This window comes from Blennius ocellaris, assembly GCF_963422515.1.
Source record: "Blennius ocellaris genome assembly, chromosome: 19".
In the NCBI taxonomy this organism is placed as follows: Eukaryota; Metazoa; Chordata; class Actinopteri; order Blenniiformes; family Blenniidae; genus Blennius; species Blennius ocellaris.
Genome location: NC_137668.1, coordinates 22,850,194 through 22,870,272, shown reverse-complemented (window position 1 = coordinate 22,870,272; position 20,079 = coordinate 22,850,194). Strand labels below are relative to the sequence as shown.

Sequence of the window (20,079 nt, the reverse complement as noted above, 5' to 3'; positions counted from 1 at the left end):
GGATGTGTGTTTAGCCGCAGATCTCATTTCAAGCAAAGATCCAAAAATTGATTAAAAAAAAAAAAAATAAAAAATGCAGGACTAACGAAGGACTGTTTCCACAACAACGTTTCAAGTGAAAATGCATCGTTTTTGCCTTTTCATTTCAGAAAAATTGTGCATTTACACGGTGACATTTTAAAAACTCTGTCCGTTTACATGGAAATGGAAGAAACGCTGAAAACGATGGGTGTATTAACCAATCGCAGGACAATACGGACTGGGAGTCATGACGCTCTGGATGCTGCATGTGCCGCTTTATTCTCCCGTTTACACGGAGACGGCAAACCGGAGTTTTCCTTTCTCACTTGAAAACGTTGTCGCGGAAACGGGGCCTTTGCGCACGTCCAAATCCCAAACAACTCAACAGTTTGAAGCGACGGTGAGCTTGAAGTCCCGAGTCACTGCATCAAGCTTTAAACACACCAGTTAGTACAAAACGTGAACAATCGGCAGATTTAAAGGCACTTATATACACAGTTGGATGATCACAATGGCAAACGTGGTACATCCCAGATTATTTCTCATTGATATATATATATATATATATAAAAAAAAGATAATGGTTTTTAAAAAAAAAAAATCTGTTTTTAAATATTAACATTTCAAAAGTCCCATAAAAAATCTTTATATTTCAGTATTTTATAAAACCCAGATCCGACTCACGACTCCGTTAATGCTTGTTTGGATCAGTCCGACTGTCGGGGGAATAAAACATCCGTCCTTTCTCCGAGCCGTGAAGCCTGCTGAGCTTGGCGAGCTGCGACGGCGACGGGGGGACGTCCTGCCTGTAGGGGCCCTTGGTCTGCGGCGGCGCCGGTGGCGGCGGCGGCGGCGTCGTCGTGTGGTCGTTGGCGTCGGCGTCGGCCGGAGGGGGCAGCGGCCTGGACCTGTTGGCCTCCTGCTCCCTGCGTCGCTGCTCCTGCCTCAGCAGCTCCTGGGTCTCCAGGAGGACGCGGGCGTTGAAGCTGGACATGCCCAGGTAGCCGTTGCGGGAGCCCTGGCCCGCCGTGGCGGCGGCGGTGGCGGCGGCGGCGGAGTGGCGGGGGTTCTCCTTGGACGCCTGGAACCCCTCCGCCTGGGCGTACGCCTTGTCCCACGAGTCCTGGGACACGGAGCTGGGGTGCTTACGAGGTTGCCTGAACACAGAGACGGGCGGAAAAAAAATGTCAAGTGCGAAGCAAAAAGCTGTTCATCCTGCTTGGTTGGGGCGAAAAAAAAAAAAAAAAAAAAAGTAAATAAAAATCATATTTTTGTCCCCAGTTGCCCCTGGGTCAGTGCTATTGATGTGGACTTGAAAAGAAACTGCACTTCAGCTAAGAATGCATCCATTTTCACATTTTGTGAGATTAAAAGAGAAAAAGAGGAGGGGGGAGGGGTGAAGGGGGAGGGGGGGGGGGGGGGTGGCGGTGGCAGCAGTATTCACTTAAAATCCTGAAAGCAACACGAGTGTAGAAGAAGAGGGGATCTGGTTAAGCCTGCCGCACGATTACACTGAAATCCGGTGACATAAAGACCGAGACATGAAAAGAAACAGGAAACAAATGGTGGAAGCCAGAACCGCCCACAGGACTATTAGTTCCACGTTGTAAACAAACACAAATGTTAAAAAAAAAAAACCTCCCTGAGAAAAAAAAAAAAAAAAAAAAATGGCTGCTTTCATGCGTTTAAACTCCCTTTTTTTGGGGGGGGAGACGCAGACGGGTGCACTTACGGCACCAGACGGAGTAATGGCAGGCCTCGCAGCGCCGCCCGCCTGCCAAGCGTGCACGCGTATTATCTCACATACAAGACAAGGATACGCGTGTGTGTGTGTGTGTGTGTTTAACACTCGTGCTATTCCTCCTTCAGAAAGAGTCGGATACTGCGGCGTCTCTGGCTAGAGTGTGAGGTCGGCGCCGCCATTCTTGGGATCCATTAAGGCTGCCGTGCGACGGGCGACCTGCGACAGTGTCCGCGGCGCTCAGGGAGCTAAGAGAAATCCCATTCACACCTCGCTGACCCGCCGTGCGCTTTTTAAAAAGGCTTTTGAATTCACAGCACAAGAACTGCAGAGGAGGAAAATAATAGGGGGGGGACACAAAAAAACCCCCCTGAGGTCCAACATGCTTTTAGGTCCAAACACCTGCAATGTCTTCTCATTCCCGGAGAAGCTCAGAGGAGCTGATGGAAGACACGACGCGCTGCTTATTGTTCCCGCCCGCGACCTTCAAAATAGTGGCGCAGGATCGAATTCTTGTTTGGTACGAGGCGCAAAATTGGTTCTGACAAGGACAAAGGCCGACTGCGCTGCATGGAGCTTCCCTCCTTCTCTCACTGCACTCAGAACCAGATGGGAACGTTAAACGCCTCTCCTCCTGCAGTCTGTGCATTTTCTTCTCCTTAACATCGAATCTGTACGTCGATTTGCTTGCAATCCGATGCCAATGGGTTTTTTTTTTTCAGGCACCATTTATAAGCTTTCAAGTGAAAACGCTAAACTCTTGCTGCATCCCTAAAATCCAGCTTTTCCTTGATTTCCCTCCATTTCCATATTGGATCATAGGAGCTGCATTCAGAATCTGCTGTGTCCGTGAGAGCTGGACTGGCTCCGCCCACACACGCCCATCTATGGGAAGAGGAGGAAGTACTTCCTCTCGTGGTGCCAAATTGTGGGAGGAGTCAAAGGGGAGGAGCCTACCTTGATTATGATTGGCTGAACCCCTGATGACCCTATAGAGGGTCTGATTTCTGATTGGCTGCTTGGAGCAACACACTTTTTAGAACCAGAAACAAGCCGGGGAGAGAGAGAGAGGACACACTTTCTTCACTTCTGAGGCGTCACTCCAGGCATGGCGACGATTATTACTGTTGGAAAACCATTAGAAAGGGAATTTTGCCGACCCCTTTAAAACATCGGCACGTTGAATGGTTGATACTTTATCTCAAGACATACATATGAGATTAACCGGTGAAGGGAACTCTTGGATCAGCTTCTGTCTTCCTGCGGCCCTGAATGTTGTAGAAGATCGATGGAAGGACACACCGAGCAAACATTCTGTCCTTCCATTACTATTTGAGAGCATCTGTGTGTCTCTGAGCCGAAGGCCGTAGAATGGTTTTGTAGTATGTGTGTTTTTTTGTGCTCGTAGAATTCAGATTCCGAAGAGAAAATCCCCCAACTATCCCTTCAGGTCTTAATAAGTGAAAAGCAGCTGGAGATTCAAAGCTGAGGCCAAAGAACACCACAGAGACGCTAAGAGAACACGGCCCTGGAATGTTGTTGTAGCACTGAAATCAACTTAAATCAACTCGGACGTGTCCGCCTGCACTCGGACACGATTCAAAACTCCAGATTCTCTAGATTTGGATTTGCAGTTGGACATTGAGGGGTACCGCTGCAGCTTCGATGTCAAGAGAAACAACAAGCGAAGTTCAGCGAGCACGAAGGTCCACGTGCAGCTGGGTTTTTTTCCTTCCTGCAAACTTTTTTGCTCCTCGTCTTCTCGACGACTGGATGACACAAGCAGCTCACTTTTCAGCAACGCGGCGAAAGCTACTTTTATTTTTTTTAACATCCTCCAATAAATAACCCACCGCTGCTGTGAGGAAGCGAGGAAACACAGCGACTCCGGAAAACCATTACAGCGCAGCGTGTAAAGTGCTGCGATGATAACAAGTAGAAAATCTAAACCTTGCTCCTGCAGCGGCGATGGCCTGCGAGCCAACGTGTGGCGCAATAATCCAATTTAAGGATTTAAAGCAAACATTAAAAAAATTATAAAAAAAAAAATATATAAATAATATATATAAATATAATAAAAATAATCAATATAATAATAATAATAATAATAATAATAAAAAAAATATAAACATACAAATAAAAAATTAAATAACATATATATACATATATACATACCTATATATATACACACACACACATATACATACACACACATATATATATATACACACACACACATTATATGTATATATATATGTATGTATATATATATTTTTTTTTAATGTTTGCTTTAAATCCTTAAATATATATATAATTTAGGTTTATTTATTTGTCATTTATTTACTTATTAATTTTTTTACCTATTTATTTTTTATTAATTAGTATATATATAATATACTTAATAAATAATAAAAAATTCTAAAAAAAATAATAAATATAATAATTATTAGAAACTTTATTTATATAGCACCTTTCACAGATAAAATCACAAGGTGCTTCACAGAGGCATAAAAATAATAAAATAGTATAATTACATTAAGTTTTTTTGGGGGGCTTTTCGTCCAGCTCTATTTTGTGAAAAACTCCCAGAATTCCTGCGTCTCCAATGAGAGCTTCTCGTGGTCACTGATGTCCACATGACTATAGATCCACCGTCCACATGGACACATAATCAATATGTTGTGTATGAGGCAGGCTGATGCGTGCATTCCCTTCTCATGCGACGTGACGCTTCCCTCAAGGCCTCGTGTCTCGCTTGAGGAAAGTCAGGCCAAGAAAAGAAACAAAAAAAGAAAAAGAAAAGCAGGCGAGGCCCGTTGATGTGAATTCCTCTCGTAATCTCATAGCGTCTGTAGGCGACCAGCCGCATGAGCTCAGTGTGCAGGAGGTTTTCAAGTGAAAACAGAAAACCTCTGTTGCGTTTTAGGGTCGGTTTCCATGACAACGGAGCCCCGACGCACTGAAAATGGAACTTTTAGAAAATGCTCTAGTTGAGAGTCACCAGGAATTACAACTTCATTTTCTGTCCATCCGAAAAACTTTTTTTTTTTTGTTTGTTTAGTTTATTATAGTAAATTTTTTTTACAATTCAATATAATATATTGCTTCTCCTGATTCCTTTTAAAATAGCCAAGTATACATTATGATTCATGAGTAATTATTGATTATTAATATTATTATTGTTATGATTGGCGTGATTAATCATATTAATATTGGATTTATTTACCATTTTTTGGTCTTCTCTATGCTCATATTATTGTTGGTAATACATATTGCATCATGAATTAAATGTTTGTTTTTTTAAACGTTAAAAATAAACATAAGTACCATACCATACCAAAAGTTTTCAAATCCCGGAATGAAAGGGAGCAGAAAGAAGATTCACTTAGAACTTAGTGTGCATTGTTCTTTGGTAGTTTCATTACCAAAACAACCAATAGCTCCCCCCAGTGGCCCGGCAGGCTCACTACATCATTTTCAGTATTTCCATGTAAAAGGACATCGTTTTCAAAACGTTTTCTGTAATTAAAAATGCTGCATTTTTACTTGAAAGGTTGTCATGTAAAAGGAGCCTGTAGTTCATCAGTCTGCAAGTGTACGTTTGCTTTGCAGCGTTTTCACGTTGTCGTGCAAACTGGGGGCCGAAAGTCCACATTTCTACGTTTTGATGTGCATCACGACGCAAAACACGCCGGGTCTCGTTCCACCGCGATCTGCGGTACTTTAAGGTGATCGTCAAGTGTTTTTTTGTTTGTTTTTCGTGACGAGGAAGAGGGCGGACGTGGTATTGTTCCGCAGGAATGTAATCGTGATTGATGCTTCGGTACGGGGGTGTAGGGGGGGGGAGGTGTGGGGGGGGTATCGAGTTCTCTTATCACCTCTGCTCCCGCGACCAGAATAAGTCGCAAAGTAGATTAGCTACGTTTTAGTGGAGGGAGAGAGGATGGGAAAGTACATCATGCCAAAGAGTGGGGTAAATTTAGAATGACAGAAAATAACAAACAAAGCCAGGAAGTTGGCTCGCGGAGAAATCTGCGGCCGCCGTGTGTTTCTTTAGAAACAGCTGGGAAGAATCAGCGTTTATGAGGAGGAGGCTTGGATTGACACACACACACACACACATACACACACACACACACACACACACAGATTAGTAAAAAGCCCCTAATGCATCCAATGGCCGATGAAACAATCAGTCCTATGTTGTGGGAATAAACTCCTCACTGGGAATAATGTTTTCTTTATATGGTCGAAGAGGAATTCCGACGGGGGGATTGGATGGATGGGAGCGCTACTGGCAGGCCACAGCTAAGAACCTTATCTTATAAGTGTGTGTGTGTGTGTTTCTGCGTGCAACTGACTCTTACGGGCTAATCAGCGGTCTCTCCTTCCTACTAAAACACTCGTCCCTCTCGTGGCCCCTCTCTTCCCTGCCTGTCACCGCTAATCCCGCTCTGACAACAGGCCTTCATTAGCGCTCCTCCAATCCTCACATCCCAGACAGCCGGCTCAGCCCGGCCGTCATCAGATAACCAGCGAGAGGGCCTTCTTCTGGAACCTCTTTAGGTTTTTTCGGTTTTTTTTTTCCATGAGAGGGAACGCTCCCCCCCCTCCCCCTTTTTTTTTTCTTTCCTTTTTTGCTCAGACTTCCTGTTTGGAAGAGGAGCGACAGGATGGTGGTTGGAGTTTTAGGTAATTGCGGTTATTAATTGGGGAACATGGCTCCTTTAACGGGGAGATGTGGTCGAGACTGTGAGAATCCGTCGGCGCCATTCGCGCAAAGCGAACCGCCGTCGTTTTTGCATTTCCATTTTGGAAAAGGTTTCTTGTTTAAACGGAAACATTCTGAAAATGATGCGCGTTTACACGGAAACAACAAAAACGCTGAAAACAATGTCGTTTTTTTTAATGCCGGGCCACGAGTAAAAAAAAAAAACTGCAAACACACATTGTTTCAGAAATGTTTCGCATTTTGATGGACACGTTTTGAAAACAATGTATTTAGTATATCAGGCCACTAGCGGGAGCTGTTTTCTGTGTTTTCAAGAAGTTGCATTTCCCTCCCCCGTTTTCATGGAACGTATTCAAAAAGTTAGTACAAACTGAGCGCAAAGACGCGACGACATGAGAAGAGGAACGCACATCAAAGGCCTCGCCTGCTTTTCATTCATTCTTTTCATCCAAACTTTCTCCGAGCGACAGACGAGGCCTGGAGGCAAACGAGACGTCGGGAGATAACACCGAGGAAGGGGGAGGCACACATCAGCCTGCCTCATACACAACACATCGATTATGTGTCCATGTGGACGGTAGATCTATAGTCATGGGCAGGAACATGTTTTAATCGACTGCTTGGAGCGAGAGAGAGAGAGAGAGAGAAAGGAAAAAGAAAAGGAGGATGACGATGCAGGAATGATTGCTGTTTGTGGAGCCTGAAACACAGGAGAGTTAACTTCAGCCAAGAAAATGAAAAGACCACACACACGCTCAAATCCAATATATATCCAAACACGCGCACACACACACACACACTACGTGTTCTTTCTTTGTTTAAACTGGCAATGAGTGAAACTTAAATAAATTTTCAGACATATTGTACCTTTCAAAAAACTAAGAGGCTTAGCAGATTGTTTTTAATGTGGAAGTATTTAACAATAATGTTGATTTTAAAGCAAATTCTAAATCCCGCCTGTCAGTCACCCAACGGACAGAGAGAGTTTCCCCGGGGGGGGGGGGGGACTTTCTTCCAAGTATGTAAAGCCTCAAATGTGGAAATTCTCTTCCTCCGGTGTTGGTTGGCTTTGCAATTAGCCCCGGCTGAAAACGGGAGGTGGAAGATTCAGCGAAAAGACGATATTCAAGCTGTTGGTCGTTAAAAGGCGAGGGGGAGGGGGGAGGGGGGAGGGGGGAGGGGGGAGGGGGCGTCGACTTAATGAAGTTGAATATCAGTCGGGCAATTCTGCGCGATCACATTAAATGATTTCGCACAAAGGATCGTTTCTGCGGACGAGTTGAGGCTGGCGTGGCGGCGGTCCGTCGGAGAGATACGGAAACAAAGCCAGGAGTTAAAAAAAAAGGATTAAAAGAAGGGAATATGTGGAGAAGTTCAATCAGAAAAAAGTCAGAGGGGCAGGTGGGACGTGACGAATGGTGAGGGGGAGGAAGAGGAGAGGAAGGCCTTCTCACCGCGGCAGCGAGTTGTACTGCCTCTGGGCCTGGGGGAAGCCGTCGTGGTCGTCCGGCTGCTGGTTCTGGGATTGACCGTCCACCGTGACCGAGTGCCGGCCGCTCGGCGTCTCCGTCCCGTTGCTCACCTGTCACAACAAGGAAGACAAATCACGATGAGACGACTCTAAATACAAGATAATACTATATGCTAGCGGGAATTGGTCTTACACAGGGGGGGACAAACGTCGAGAGGCTCCGATCCCACCAAACCACCAAGACATTTAACATTTCAAAGAATCAGATTAAGAAAAAAACCCCAAAACATTGAATAAGAGCAGCAGACACTGAGGCTCGAGCTCAGATATCAGCATTCGCAGCATTCGCCTCAAAGCCACGGTGTCAGAGTTGGTTTGTAAAAATCTGCATGATGCAAAAAAGCTAAAGAAGTTATTTAGACATTTTGCACCAGAAGGTTTCACTAAAATGGGCTTTATTTTAAGATTGTAGTCATTTTCCATAGTGGTTGTTTTTTTTTTTTACGTGAAAATATCAATATTTTCATCTTGTATACTCAAAGAAAAACTTTTAAGTTGAAATTTAAAGGTTATTATGGCACTATTTTACAAGTCTGGCCCTTTTAAACTGAAGTTGACTGTGATGTGGCCCCTGAACTAAAATATGTTTGAAACCCTTGATTTGAAAATAATAATAATTGGGATTTCATACTGTTGAGAGCTATAGTACAATACATGCATTTTTGTGTGACAAGAACTACTGTGGTATTATAATAATAATTATTATTAATAAATGAATCTATTATTTAAAAATCTCTTTCAAAACATTCAGCAGCTTCATTTTTGTGAACGTGAAAAAAAGGAAAACAACTGTCTTCATCAAAAACTGTGATTCCGGCTGCATGATGACTGTAAAGAAGAAGAAGCCAGTGAAACACGTATTAATATAGCGGGCGAACAAGCAACTATAACATACATTATATCACAATACTTAATGTTTGCAGACTCGCTACACAAACGCGTGTTTCGATGGCGCAACGTGTTCTGAACGGCACGGCGGGACGCTGACAGTGTGAAGTCTCCAGTGGATTGAGCTTTTCCCCCCTCGGGGGAGCAGCCAGTGGGAAAAGGTGTGATTCCATGATGATTGTGAGAAATGCTGCAGTGTCAGTGGAGTCATGAGGGAAGACGCTCCCTCGCCTCGCAGTGTGAACGTCATCGGTTTCAAGTCCAAACATGGAGGTGGGGGGGGGGGGGTAGTTCTGTTTCTATGGGTTTTATCAGAGTAATACAGTTATTCCTTACACCCTCCAACAACTGAAGCCGAGTCCAGTCTTACAGGTGTGGATTTCTCACTTTAGCCACATTTACGATTTACGTCTTGATGCTCGGATCAGATTTCCTTCCGAAATGGGATTTTTTTTATCAAGTGACCCATACCTGACTCTCACGTTTACACCAACCACGTCTGAGACGCTGAGCGTATATGTAGTGTTTACAAACTTCAGGCTACTTCTAAACCAAGCATTAATTAATTAACAGATGGTTATGTGTGTTTGCTTATAATGTCACAGCACAGTGTCTGACAATTGCATGTGAACGAGGCCTGAACGCATGTGTAATTTTTTTTCTGCTGACATCGTTCAAAAATAAATCCGATCAGTGCCACGTAAGTGTAAAAAAATTAAAATAAACAAGAAGGCCGTTGCTGGGCTAATCCCCCGCCGGAGGGCTTTATATTTTCTCACAAAGCCAGCTCTAAGGCAGCACACTTGGTACACTAGAGGGTGTTCCATGGGTCCTAGTAGATAATTATGTAGAATCTGAAAGGTCTTCTTCATAAGCTATGTCAAAATACGTCTCCAGAGCCCAAAAGGTGTTTTTATGCACTTAGTGACCCTGTGACCTGATATGCAAATTAGGTCATGGTCACCATGGTGACCCTTCTCCCCAGGTGGAGTGTCCATGTGTGAAGTTTGGTGACTGTGGGCTCAGGAACTGCTGAGAAATGAGGAGAAATGTTTATATGAAAATACATGTATTGTGCAACCATGACGAGCAAACTTCAGACCCTACCAATCTTCAAGGTCAAGGTCAGGTCACTTGGTGTACTGGAGGTTATCCCTGGAGTGTGTATCATGTGTGTATAGAATTTCAGAGCCCTAGCTCAAAAACCTAGGCCTCCAGAGCCCAAAATGTGTTTTTAAGCACTTCGTGACCCTGTGACCTACTTAATATGCAAATTAGGTCAAGGTCACCATAGTATCCCTTCCCCCTCTGAGATGTATCCACATGTGAAGTTTGGTCACTGTGGGCCCAGGGGTTGCCGAGATATAGGTAGAAATGTTCGAACGGACGGATGTACGGACATACGTACGGAGACTGTTTCAAGATCCCCCTTCGGGGCCTATCGGCCACGGCTGGGGATAAAAAAAGACTGTGTTGGTGTCGATGCAGCGTTTGTCTCGATCAGGGTGTATCTGTCTCTTGGCCATCGTCTGGCGGTAGAGTAAAAGTAAAAGTAAAAGTAAAAATAAAAGTAAAAATAAAGTAGGATAGAGAAAAGATGAATGGATTAACTTTGAGATGAGAAAACAAAGGACAGACGGCCTTGATTGGACTGCATCAGTGTTTGTGTGGTATTTTTGGTCATAATTAGAACTTAATCGGCCTTCAAAGGGTTTCGTTAATCCAGTTGCATATAAAATAGGTTCCTACATCTTTCACGGTAGCTGTGTGAGTGCACAGCATCTCACAATCTGTCAAAATAGACCATGAACCAAACGTCAGTGTGAAAAGAAAAAGAAAAAAAACAACAATATGCATCGATTGGAAATGTTTTCTAAGTGGACAGAATGTGAGTAAGTGGCTGATGAAGAATTAGCCACACCTGAAAGTACATCTGGACGATCGACTCAGACGGGTTCTGCTTTCATGAAGCAATTTCATGAGAGAACTCAAGTATAATTATCTTTCTTCTTCAGCTAACTGGAATCTTTCTTGGCGGGACTCATCAAAACCCGCAGCAGGTTTCCTTCTTTTAACGTGTTTTCCGTCACATCTCAGACATTGGGGTCGTGGCTCGTGGTCAAACGCAGGTTTTGAGGCTGTGAGTGATGAGTTTGGTCCAGCTGAACTCAGAACGTCACAGATATCATCGGCCTGCAGACACAAGAGGAAGAGGCTGCTGTCGCTCAGTGCCGGCCGGGAGCAGGATCATCGCTTCTGCTGGCAAGGCAGATGGAAGTTGGCTTCAGAAAAGATTTCCTCGAAGTTGACAAGGAGATAAAAGGACTTGTTTCAGACCAATGTTGGGACTCTCATGACAAATTTAATCAGAAGAAGATGCCGCGTTATAAATCCTACAATCGGCGCAGCGGGCTCCATTTCTAATAAGGATTCACGTAAAAACACATTGTTTCTGCGTATTTGATCCAGAGAAGGTTCACGTTTTTACGGCAACATTTTGAAAAATAGAATAGAGTCAGAGCGTTTTTCAAAAAGTTGCATTTTCCACAGTGAAAAATTCCACCTGTTTTCAGGGGTCATATTATCCATTTTTTCAACACATTCAAATGTTCCCATTGGGCCAAAAAATTTTGTATTCTAAGTTTATTGCCCCAAATCCATCTTTTCCTCGAATCTCCTTCGTTTGAATATTGTATCATAGGAGCTGCATTCAGAATCTGCTGCGTCTGTGTGAGCTGCACTGGCTCCACCCACACACGCCCATCTTGATAAGAGGAGGATGCTGCCTAATTGTGGGAGGAGTCAAAGTGGAGGAGCCTACCTTGATTGTGATTGGCTAAACCCCCGATGACACTATATAGGGTTTGATTTCTGATTGGCTGCTTGGCGCAACACACTTTTAAAAAAACTGAAACAAGCCGGTGGAGAGAGAGAGGACACACTTTCTTCATTTCCGAGGCGTCGTTCCAGGTATGGGGACGATCAGTGCCCTTGGAAAACCATTAGAGAGTGAATTTTGTATAATATGACCCCTTTAAAGTTGCTGAATTTCCATGAAGGTTTATAACTCAGTCCTGGTCACTTCCAGCTGCCCTTGACGGAGAACTTGTGTCTCAGCTGGAGTGGAAATCCCTGCACTCATTAAGCACATGTTGCATCAGTTTGCTGCTTCGATTAAATAAAAAAAAAAAAAACGGTGTGCAGAACACATCAAATATACATGAGCGCCGGCGGATTCTGCTTGTGCTTCTGCCGTGTGATGATCGGTGCGGTTGACATGGAGACGTCGTCTCCCTCCAAGCGGGCTTAACGAGCTCGCCGACGAAAGGACATGACAAGCCAATTAAACCGAAGCGAGCGGACGAGGCGTTGCATGCGCTGCTTGACCAAGGTGTCGGCGTTCGCGAGTTCTTAAGTTCATCGGCTGGATGTTGTGCATACGATAAGGAAAAACACACGTCTTTTTACTGGCTGGCTGAGTTTCAAAACTAAACAGCACCTTGAAGGTCTGAGTGCCGATGATGGCGGGACAGCATGTGATAGATCGAGCTGATGGAGGTAAAAGTGGGTTGGCAAGAATGACAGACCGTCAAACCCCCCCCCCCCCCCACCTAGAATCACCTTGCGGTGGCGAAATGGCCGCTTTCCTTCTCGGTTGGACAGCTGTAATAACAGCGCAATTACATTTCACTCAGTGTCAATAGCGAGTCTTTTTTTTCCCCCCACGACTCCTAAAAACATAATGGTTTTCCACGTGGGTGAAGAGAATTGGCCCGGCATGCTTCGGGGTTTCCGTGCAATAACATGTTTCCAAAGTGTTTGGGCCGCATAAAAAAAAAAACCCAAATTATTTGACTGGAACCAGACCGTGGCGGCGAGAAAGTAGCGAGTCACGCTAAAGGTCCAAAAGTTTTAGTTTTTTTCGGCGGGTGAATCCGGAGGCGCCGGGCGACGACGCCACGCCGGGGGGGGGACGCATGAGAAATAGCCAGGAGAGGAAATCAGTCAGCGTAATGGCATTATCCGCTGGAGGGAGAATCGGATTAATCCACGTTAAGGCCCGGGAATACAACGGCGTATAAAACATGGCATTTGTTGAAATCAAATCAAAGAGACGTCCCGTGTTTTGTTTTTCATCCAATAATGTGAAAAATGATGTCAATGCGCCACGCTTTTATCTCCGGTCCCTCCCCTTCCATTTCCTCGGTGGTGTGACAGACAAAGGGGAAAAAAAAAAAAAAAAAATGTGTCCACCTGTTCAAACAGAGGCGGCGGGAGGGGGGCGACGCAATTATGAAAATTATTCGCAGCTATCAACAATGGGTGACGAGGAAAGCAGCTGGATGAGAGCTGAGCCCTCGAAGTTCAAGAACGGAGAGCAAGACAGCGCGAGGTGGAAGATTTCTCGCTTTCAAAGCCGGTCAGACGTCCAAAGCGGGACGCCGCTGTGACAGGTCAGCGCGGAAAACATCTGGCTGCAGCGCCCACACGACCTCCTCGCGTTCGCGGGAAACTGACTTTTAAGGAGAGAGCAGCCGTACAACGATCACACATGTGGAAGACATTTACGTCGCTAATGGGCGGAGAGGGCGGCGGTGGAACGCCACATCCTGACACAAACCCCCCCCCCGCCCCCACCCCAACCCCTCCTCCCCCGGTGGGATAATGATTCCCTCTTGAAAAGTCAGAGCGCCGGCCCAATTCGGACAATTCATTATACGTGAGCCCCGGTCCATTAGTGGCCGCCGGGCGGTCTGCCGTCCATCTGAGAGTGGTCGTCCATTTCCACCGTCTCTGGCACAAAGAACCGCAGTGGATGAAAATCCCCCACCCCCCCAAAAAAACAAATATCTGTTGTCGTAAACTTAGCAAAATGAATGAACATGGGGGGGGGGATAAGGCTGTAAAATATTAACGACTTTCAGAACCGCAATTCAAAGCTGGGCCACTGCTTCAAAAGACTTTTGATGGTGTCGTCCACAAACAGTAACTCCATGATTCCGAACAGGTGTATGTCCAATTTCCTGTCAAAGATATCGAACTTGATTCAATTCATGTTGCCTGTTGCCTTGGCTGAGCGAACGCTCATCTCTTCATGTGTTGTTTGTAAACTGGGACGAACGACGCGACGATATCGAGTCAATAGCAGATTCACGCTTCCGCCCTCAGTCCGGAGGTACAGAAGCTTGAGATGCAAAACAAATGGACTCAAAAACTCTTTCTTCCCCATTGCCATCAGACTTCTGAACGGCTTCTGAATTCTGACTAATATTTTGCACTGTTTTGCACTGCTCTGTTATTTTATTTTATTTTAATTCTATTTTCTTGTGTATATACTTATTTATTTATGTATGTCGGCACCAGGGTAGACGGGAAAGTAAGAATTTCAATACACTGTGAAACCTGGCTTTTACTGCTGAAATGACAAATAAAACACCTTGAGCCTTGAACCTTGATTCCCAACCGAGCCATTTGCTCAAATACGATGGCGAGTCCCATCGACAAATCATACATTTCCAGGAGAAGTTGGGGAATTTTAGAAATATGCATTATAATCAATAGGCCCACAGTAATCTGTTATACGCATGCGACTGCGCATTAAATGTTATTGTATTAGTCAGGATTTTGCTAAAATATATATATTTAACACGTTTACTCTGTTTATTTGCATAAATTCCCATTTATTCCCATGGAAACTTTCGAACTTTGCACATGCCTGGAATTTTGCAAGTAGGGGTAGTAGAATTTATTAATTATGGTTATTTTCCTTTTAAACTGTTTTAGCATTTTTCCTCATTTATGGTGGTTTTAGCTACTTTTCCCATTTTGTGTGTATATATTGTTTTTTTATAAAGCCCTTTTTGGCCACAAGTTGAGATTCCGGTCTAAAAATAAGCCAAACTAAATAGACAGTTTGTTTATTTACAAAATAAATGCAGACTCCTGGCCCCAGTGCTTCATTGCACCTCAGTTTGTACACAAATTTTGATAAAAACAAGTTTTGCTAGAGTCAGGTTTTGTCACCGCACTGCTATTCTTTTTTTTTTTTTTTTTAACAACAAACACTCATATTTATCCATATTGGACATTTTATATTCTTTATACAATGCATGTTCTCATGCAGCAAAACTTTCACAACATCTGCTTCACCCAGCTGTGCGCCGGGCTAAATTCACTCGCGGGATAATTGTGGTGATTCACTTGATGTGAGCGCGCGGCGGCTTATAAATTAAAAGACGCCGAAACAGTGGCGAGAATTCCTCTGTTGCACAGACCGAGGACTTGGACGTGGTGACGGCCGCACATCCTGTGTTTGGTTGGCTGAACGCCGCTCGTCCGCGCCGCGGTCGTATTTATATCAAGCTGCACCGAGGTTTGTTTGGAAGCGGGTTTTTTTTTTTTTTTTTAAATCAGTGTTGTTTGGGTCCCAGAGAGGTTTGGATGGCGGCGATGTTGCTTACGCAAATAAAACCAGTCAAACAGGTTGTTGTTGTCGATTCTTGTTGACATTTAGTAGAGGACGATCACCTCCATGTGTCCGAGACGTTTAATGAGAAATTAAAATGTCCAAAAAGTCTGCTTTATAGAGGACTTTTACAGACTTTTAGGGATTATGAAATGAAATGTCTCACATTTGAATTAAGTCCACTGGACATGGTTGTTTCTTTCTTCGGCTCGTTTTACACGACGTTTCAAGAGAAAACGCACCGTTTTGCATTTACACTGAAATGTTACGAAGGCATTGGATTGCTAATAACCGAATCTCAACTCAAAACACCAGGAGTTCCAGGAGAATATGGACCGGGAGTCAAAAGTTTCGCCTTTTCAGTGGCTTCAAACCTCGTTGTCGTGGAAACAGACGCCCGAAACATCGAATAGACCCGAATTAAAATGTCCAAAAAGTCTGCTTTATAGAGGACGTTTTAGACTTTTAGACTTTTAGACTTTCAAGGGATTGTGAAGTGAAACATCTCACGTTTGAATTACGTCCACTGGACATGGATGTTTCTTTCTTCGGCTCGTTTTACACGACGACCTTTCAAGAGAAAACCCATCGTTTTGCATTTACACTGAACTCGCAACTAAAAACAGACTTCAATGTCAAACGTTTCGCCTTTTCAGTGGCTTCAAACCTCGTTGTCGTGGAAACAGACGCCCCTAAACATCATGTAAATGCGGCTTTAGACGCCCCTGGACCGAAAAGCACATTTGCATCCAACAACTGCACGTGTGTCCTGGGAGCAAAGCGAGAAAAAAAAAGTCCGAATGAAATGAAAAGAATTTGACGTTAATGAAGGATTTACAAGCAGTGGTCACGCTCGTTGGCGATCCAACGGCACAAATCGATTTTATTGTGGAGAGAAAAGGGTGTTGGGTTGTTGGAAGGGGAGGGGGGGGGGGGGGGGGGTTTGGCTGCTCTTTCAGAAAGAAAGCAGCAGTTTATGATCAACATCTGGAAATCCCCTCTCGGAGAGCAGCGGGGAGCGACGGTGTCGAGGTGTCGAGAAAAAAACCACACAGGCTTTTAGTTGTGCGTGTCGGGTAAACGTGGACGACTGCCGCCGGAGCTGTTCCCAGTCGGAGTTCCGTTAAATTGGAATCAGGGGCTCGAGGAGTCCGGCAGAAATACCCGAGGTCGGGCAGTGGCGTCCCGGAGAAGAACCGAGGCGGAACCCGTAGGGACGGGAAAACCTTGTGACCCCTTGACCTTCGATCCACCGGATTCCTTTGACCAGAAGTGAAGCAGTCGGTGATCCTGGTGGGACCTATTAGTGGGGAGTTTGCATGTTTGTCCCCGGCGGGTCATGTCACGTGCCGGTTGGATCGGTACCCGGTGACTCCCGAGTGTCTCCGTTACCGATGACCCGTCCAGGCTGTACCCTCCATCCCAGGGTTTTTCAACCTTTTTTGAGCCAAGGAACACTTTTTTCTTTGGAAAAATCTCGAGGCACACCACCACCCGGAAATGTTAAAATGGTAAACTCTGTAGCCTCTATTAACAATATAAAGTCATTCTCATCAAAGTTTTATCAACAGGAATCAAGTAAATCCAGAAACCAAGGACTTTTTTTTAATAGTGCCTCCCTCAGTGTGAAACCTGGACCTGATGGATGAAGAGCTGAGATCCTGGTTCACATTCTTCCTTTTCAAAAACTTCTCCATCACTGTCACTGACACAGTACTTTGATACAAGATGGTAGCAGGAGGTGGAGATGAACCACACTGACGTCTGTCACTTTACATTTCACCCGCAAAGTTCTGTGCTGCCCTCTAGTGGCGAAGAGTATTGTAGCGATCACGGAGTTGGTCGCTGCAGGGCATGATGGGAGTTCAGGTTATGTGTTGCTGGAGGTTATTGAGGGTTATTGTTGGGGTTGTTGTGTGTGTTGATTTGTGCTTATGTTGTGTTTTTGTCCCTCGGTTCAAATAGTTAACTATTTCGTCAAGTTTGGTTTGTTGGACGTTGGTGTTCAACCATGAGTGAGAAATGTGTTGTGTGGAGTCTCATCCTGTTATGAAGTTCCGGTTACGCGTGTCACTGTCAAAATAAAAGTCTCCGGTGTTCAGCTGGCAGAATAGAATCTCGTCACAGCAAATATTCTATATATATACGGTTACTGTGCACACTGCTCTGACGGCGGCTATGAGAGTAGATGTTTTTTTTAGAAAAAATTTGAATTTGGATAATTTCCCACGGCACACCTGACTAAATCTCGCGGAAACACCAGTGTGCCGCGGCGCAGTGGTTGAAAAACACTGCTCTATCCAATGTCGCCATCTTGGATTGGCTCAACCGCCATCAAGACGCAATGGAACAAGAATGATTTAACAGTTTTTGGTAGAGAAATGATTCGGTCCGAAGTGCTTGATTATGCACTGGAGAAAAAACAACCTGTGATGTACTAAAGAAAAATAGTGCCAGTTGTGGTTTTCCAGACAGTTACAGCAGGAAAATATTCCCCAAATGCTTTGATGGTCGCTGTAAATTCTACCCGCCGGGCGTCCAGCCGCCTCGGTGGTCAGGCATCTCCACGAGATCAGCAGTGGGAAATGAAAGAGCGTGCTGTTTTTTGTGCAGCACATTAAAAAAAAAAGACCTATATAACAATCATTCATCTTCTACAGGACTGTACACAGACAAACACATATTCACACCATTGAGTCACCAATTAACCTCGAAAGGAACATGCAAACGTCAAAATGAAGATTTTTCTCCTACAAATTAAAAGCGTCTTTTCGGCTGCGGTCACTTCGCAGAGACTACTTTTGGTGTTCTCATGGTTATTTTGCTAAATTTTTATATTTCATCCCATGTTGGGTGGATAAATATCTGTATCGCTGTTGTGCTAAAGCCTAATTAAACGTTGTTTCATCCATCCATCTTTTTTGGTTATTTCATGTTTTCATTATTCATTATTTCATTATCCTCTCTTTCTGTCTTTGATCAATCTTTCTTCTTCTTCCTTCTGTGTTCTCTCTCATTCTTTTTACTCTCTTTTTCTGGTCTTCATTTCTCCGCATCTCACCCTTTTATTTCTTTTCTGTCATTTCTCTTCACATTTCTCGCGCTTTCTTTTTGTTTCACCGCTTCCTTGAACTTTTTCTTTCACCTTAGTTCTTTTTTGTTCATTTGATCTTTTCGCCTTATTTGTTTTCCTCCGTGTATATTTCTGTAGTCCTTCTCTTGTTTCTCTTCTATCGTCTGTGTTTCGTCAACCTTTTTCGGTTTTCTGTGTTCTTTCTCAAGCTACTTTTTCCTCTTTTTTGCTCCCTTTTGTCATTTGTTTTCTTTATAAGACGACTTTACCCTCATCGTTTCTTTCTTTTTTTCCTCAATTTGTCTCAATCTTTTTGCTTCTTTCATCATTTTTGTGTTTTTTCCCATTCTTTCTTTCTTGTTTTTTCTGACGCTTCACCCTTTTCCCATCTTCCTTTATTCATCTTTCCCTCCCTTTTTCTCATTGTGCCCTCACATTCAATGTCTGATGCTTCATTTCCGTCTCACTTTTTTATCTTTCGTCTTGCTCTTCATTCCTGACTCATCTGATTTTATAGTCTTTTTCCTTCCTCCCTCCCTCCCTCGCTCGCTCGGTGAATAGAGTGGTTTGCGGTGCAGTTGGCTGCTGTCGTGGAGGACGCCACCCCCCCCCCCCCCTTCGAGTCCCCCGGGTCCTCCTAATCAGTGTCAGTGTAAAACACGACCGGGCGTCTATCTCGCCTAACAAGCTCCGCCACGGCCGATCCTGCTTCACACGGCGGGAAGGACATGAAAGAGGAGGAATAAAACAGACTTCTGTCTTCCTACCAGCCCGACAAAGTCAACAATCACAAGCAATTAGGAGCCGAGACGCCTGCTTAGCGCCGAGTGGTTAAAGAGAGAGAGAGCGAGAGAGAGAGAGAGAGGTGGGTTTTATTAAGACAACACCGATAGACGTCCGCTATTGTTTTTAGCAGGACAAACAAGCAAAGAAATCCAGTGCAAATAAAGTCGTTCTTCCTTCTGTTTTATCCAAACTCACTTAGACAGCAAGAAAAAAAGAAAAAACGAGAAAATCCCACCCCCCCCCCCCAAACTAAACAGAGGAAGATGTGAGCTGCCACTCCAGAGCCATTACCCCGACGGGGGGAAAATTGCAGATATTTAAACTTTCAGGGTTCGACACGGTGACCCGCAATTTAGAAAATGGCTCAGCTTGGTGCAGGTCGGAGGAGGCAGCAGGACGTCTGTGTTCAGACGCATGCAGGGAAATATCCCCCCCCTTTTTGTGTCTCAAGATGCTGAAAATGAACTGAAAAAAAACTTGATTTATACGTTTTGGAAGAAAATCCACACGGATGTTTGACTTTTATCTATATTTTGGAATTTATTATTAAAGTTTTGCTTACAACTTCCACTTTATAAATGATATTTTAACCTTTTCCAAATATTCTCATTTCAATTACTGTAATTTATACATTTTAATATCTTGTGCACATTATATATGAATGCTAACATAATCTCTGGTATTTAATCCATTCATTGTTATTATCCTGCTTTTTATATTTGGTGTCGTTTTCTTGTGCAACTCTTTTATTAAGTCGCTGCTGCAGTGAATTCCCCCAACGTGAGAAAAATAAAGTCTCACAACTTATCAAATCTCTGTATATCTTTATAAGTTATTTATG

The 20,079-nt window shown here is 44.0% G+C and overlaps 1 protein-coding gene across 1 annotated transcript in view; it reads right to left on the bottom strand.

Moving 5' to 3' along the window:
* Positions 1 to 663: 663 nt before the first annotated feature.
* Positions 664 to 20,079, bottom strand: part of LOC308144074 (partitioning defective 3 homolog) — a gene marked incomplete at its 5' end in the record, with an annotated part of 381,275 nt that continues 361,859 nt past the window's right edge. The window contains 2 exons of the mRNA XM_080515105.1: positions 664 to 1,178; positions 7,949 to 8,076. Coding sequence (XP_080371231.1) covers positions 713 to 1,178; positions 7,949 to 8,076 — 594 coding nt within the window. The 3' untranslated portion in view covers positions 664 to 712. The remainder of the gene's footprint in view (positions 1,179 to 7,948; positions 8,077 to 20,079) is intronic.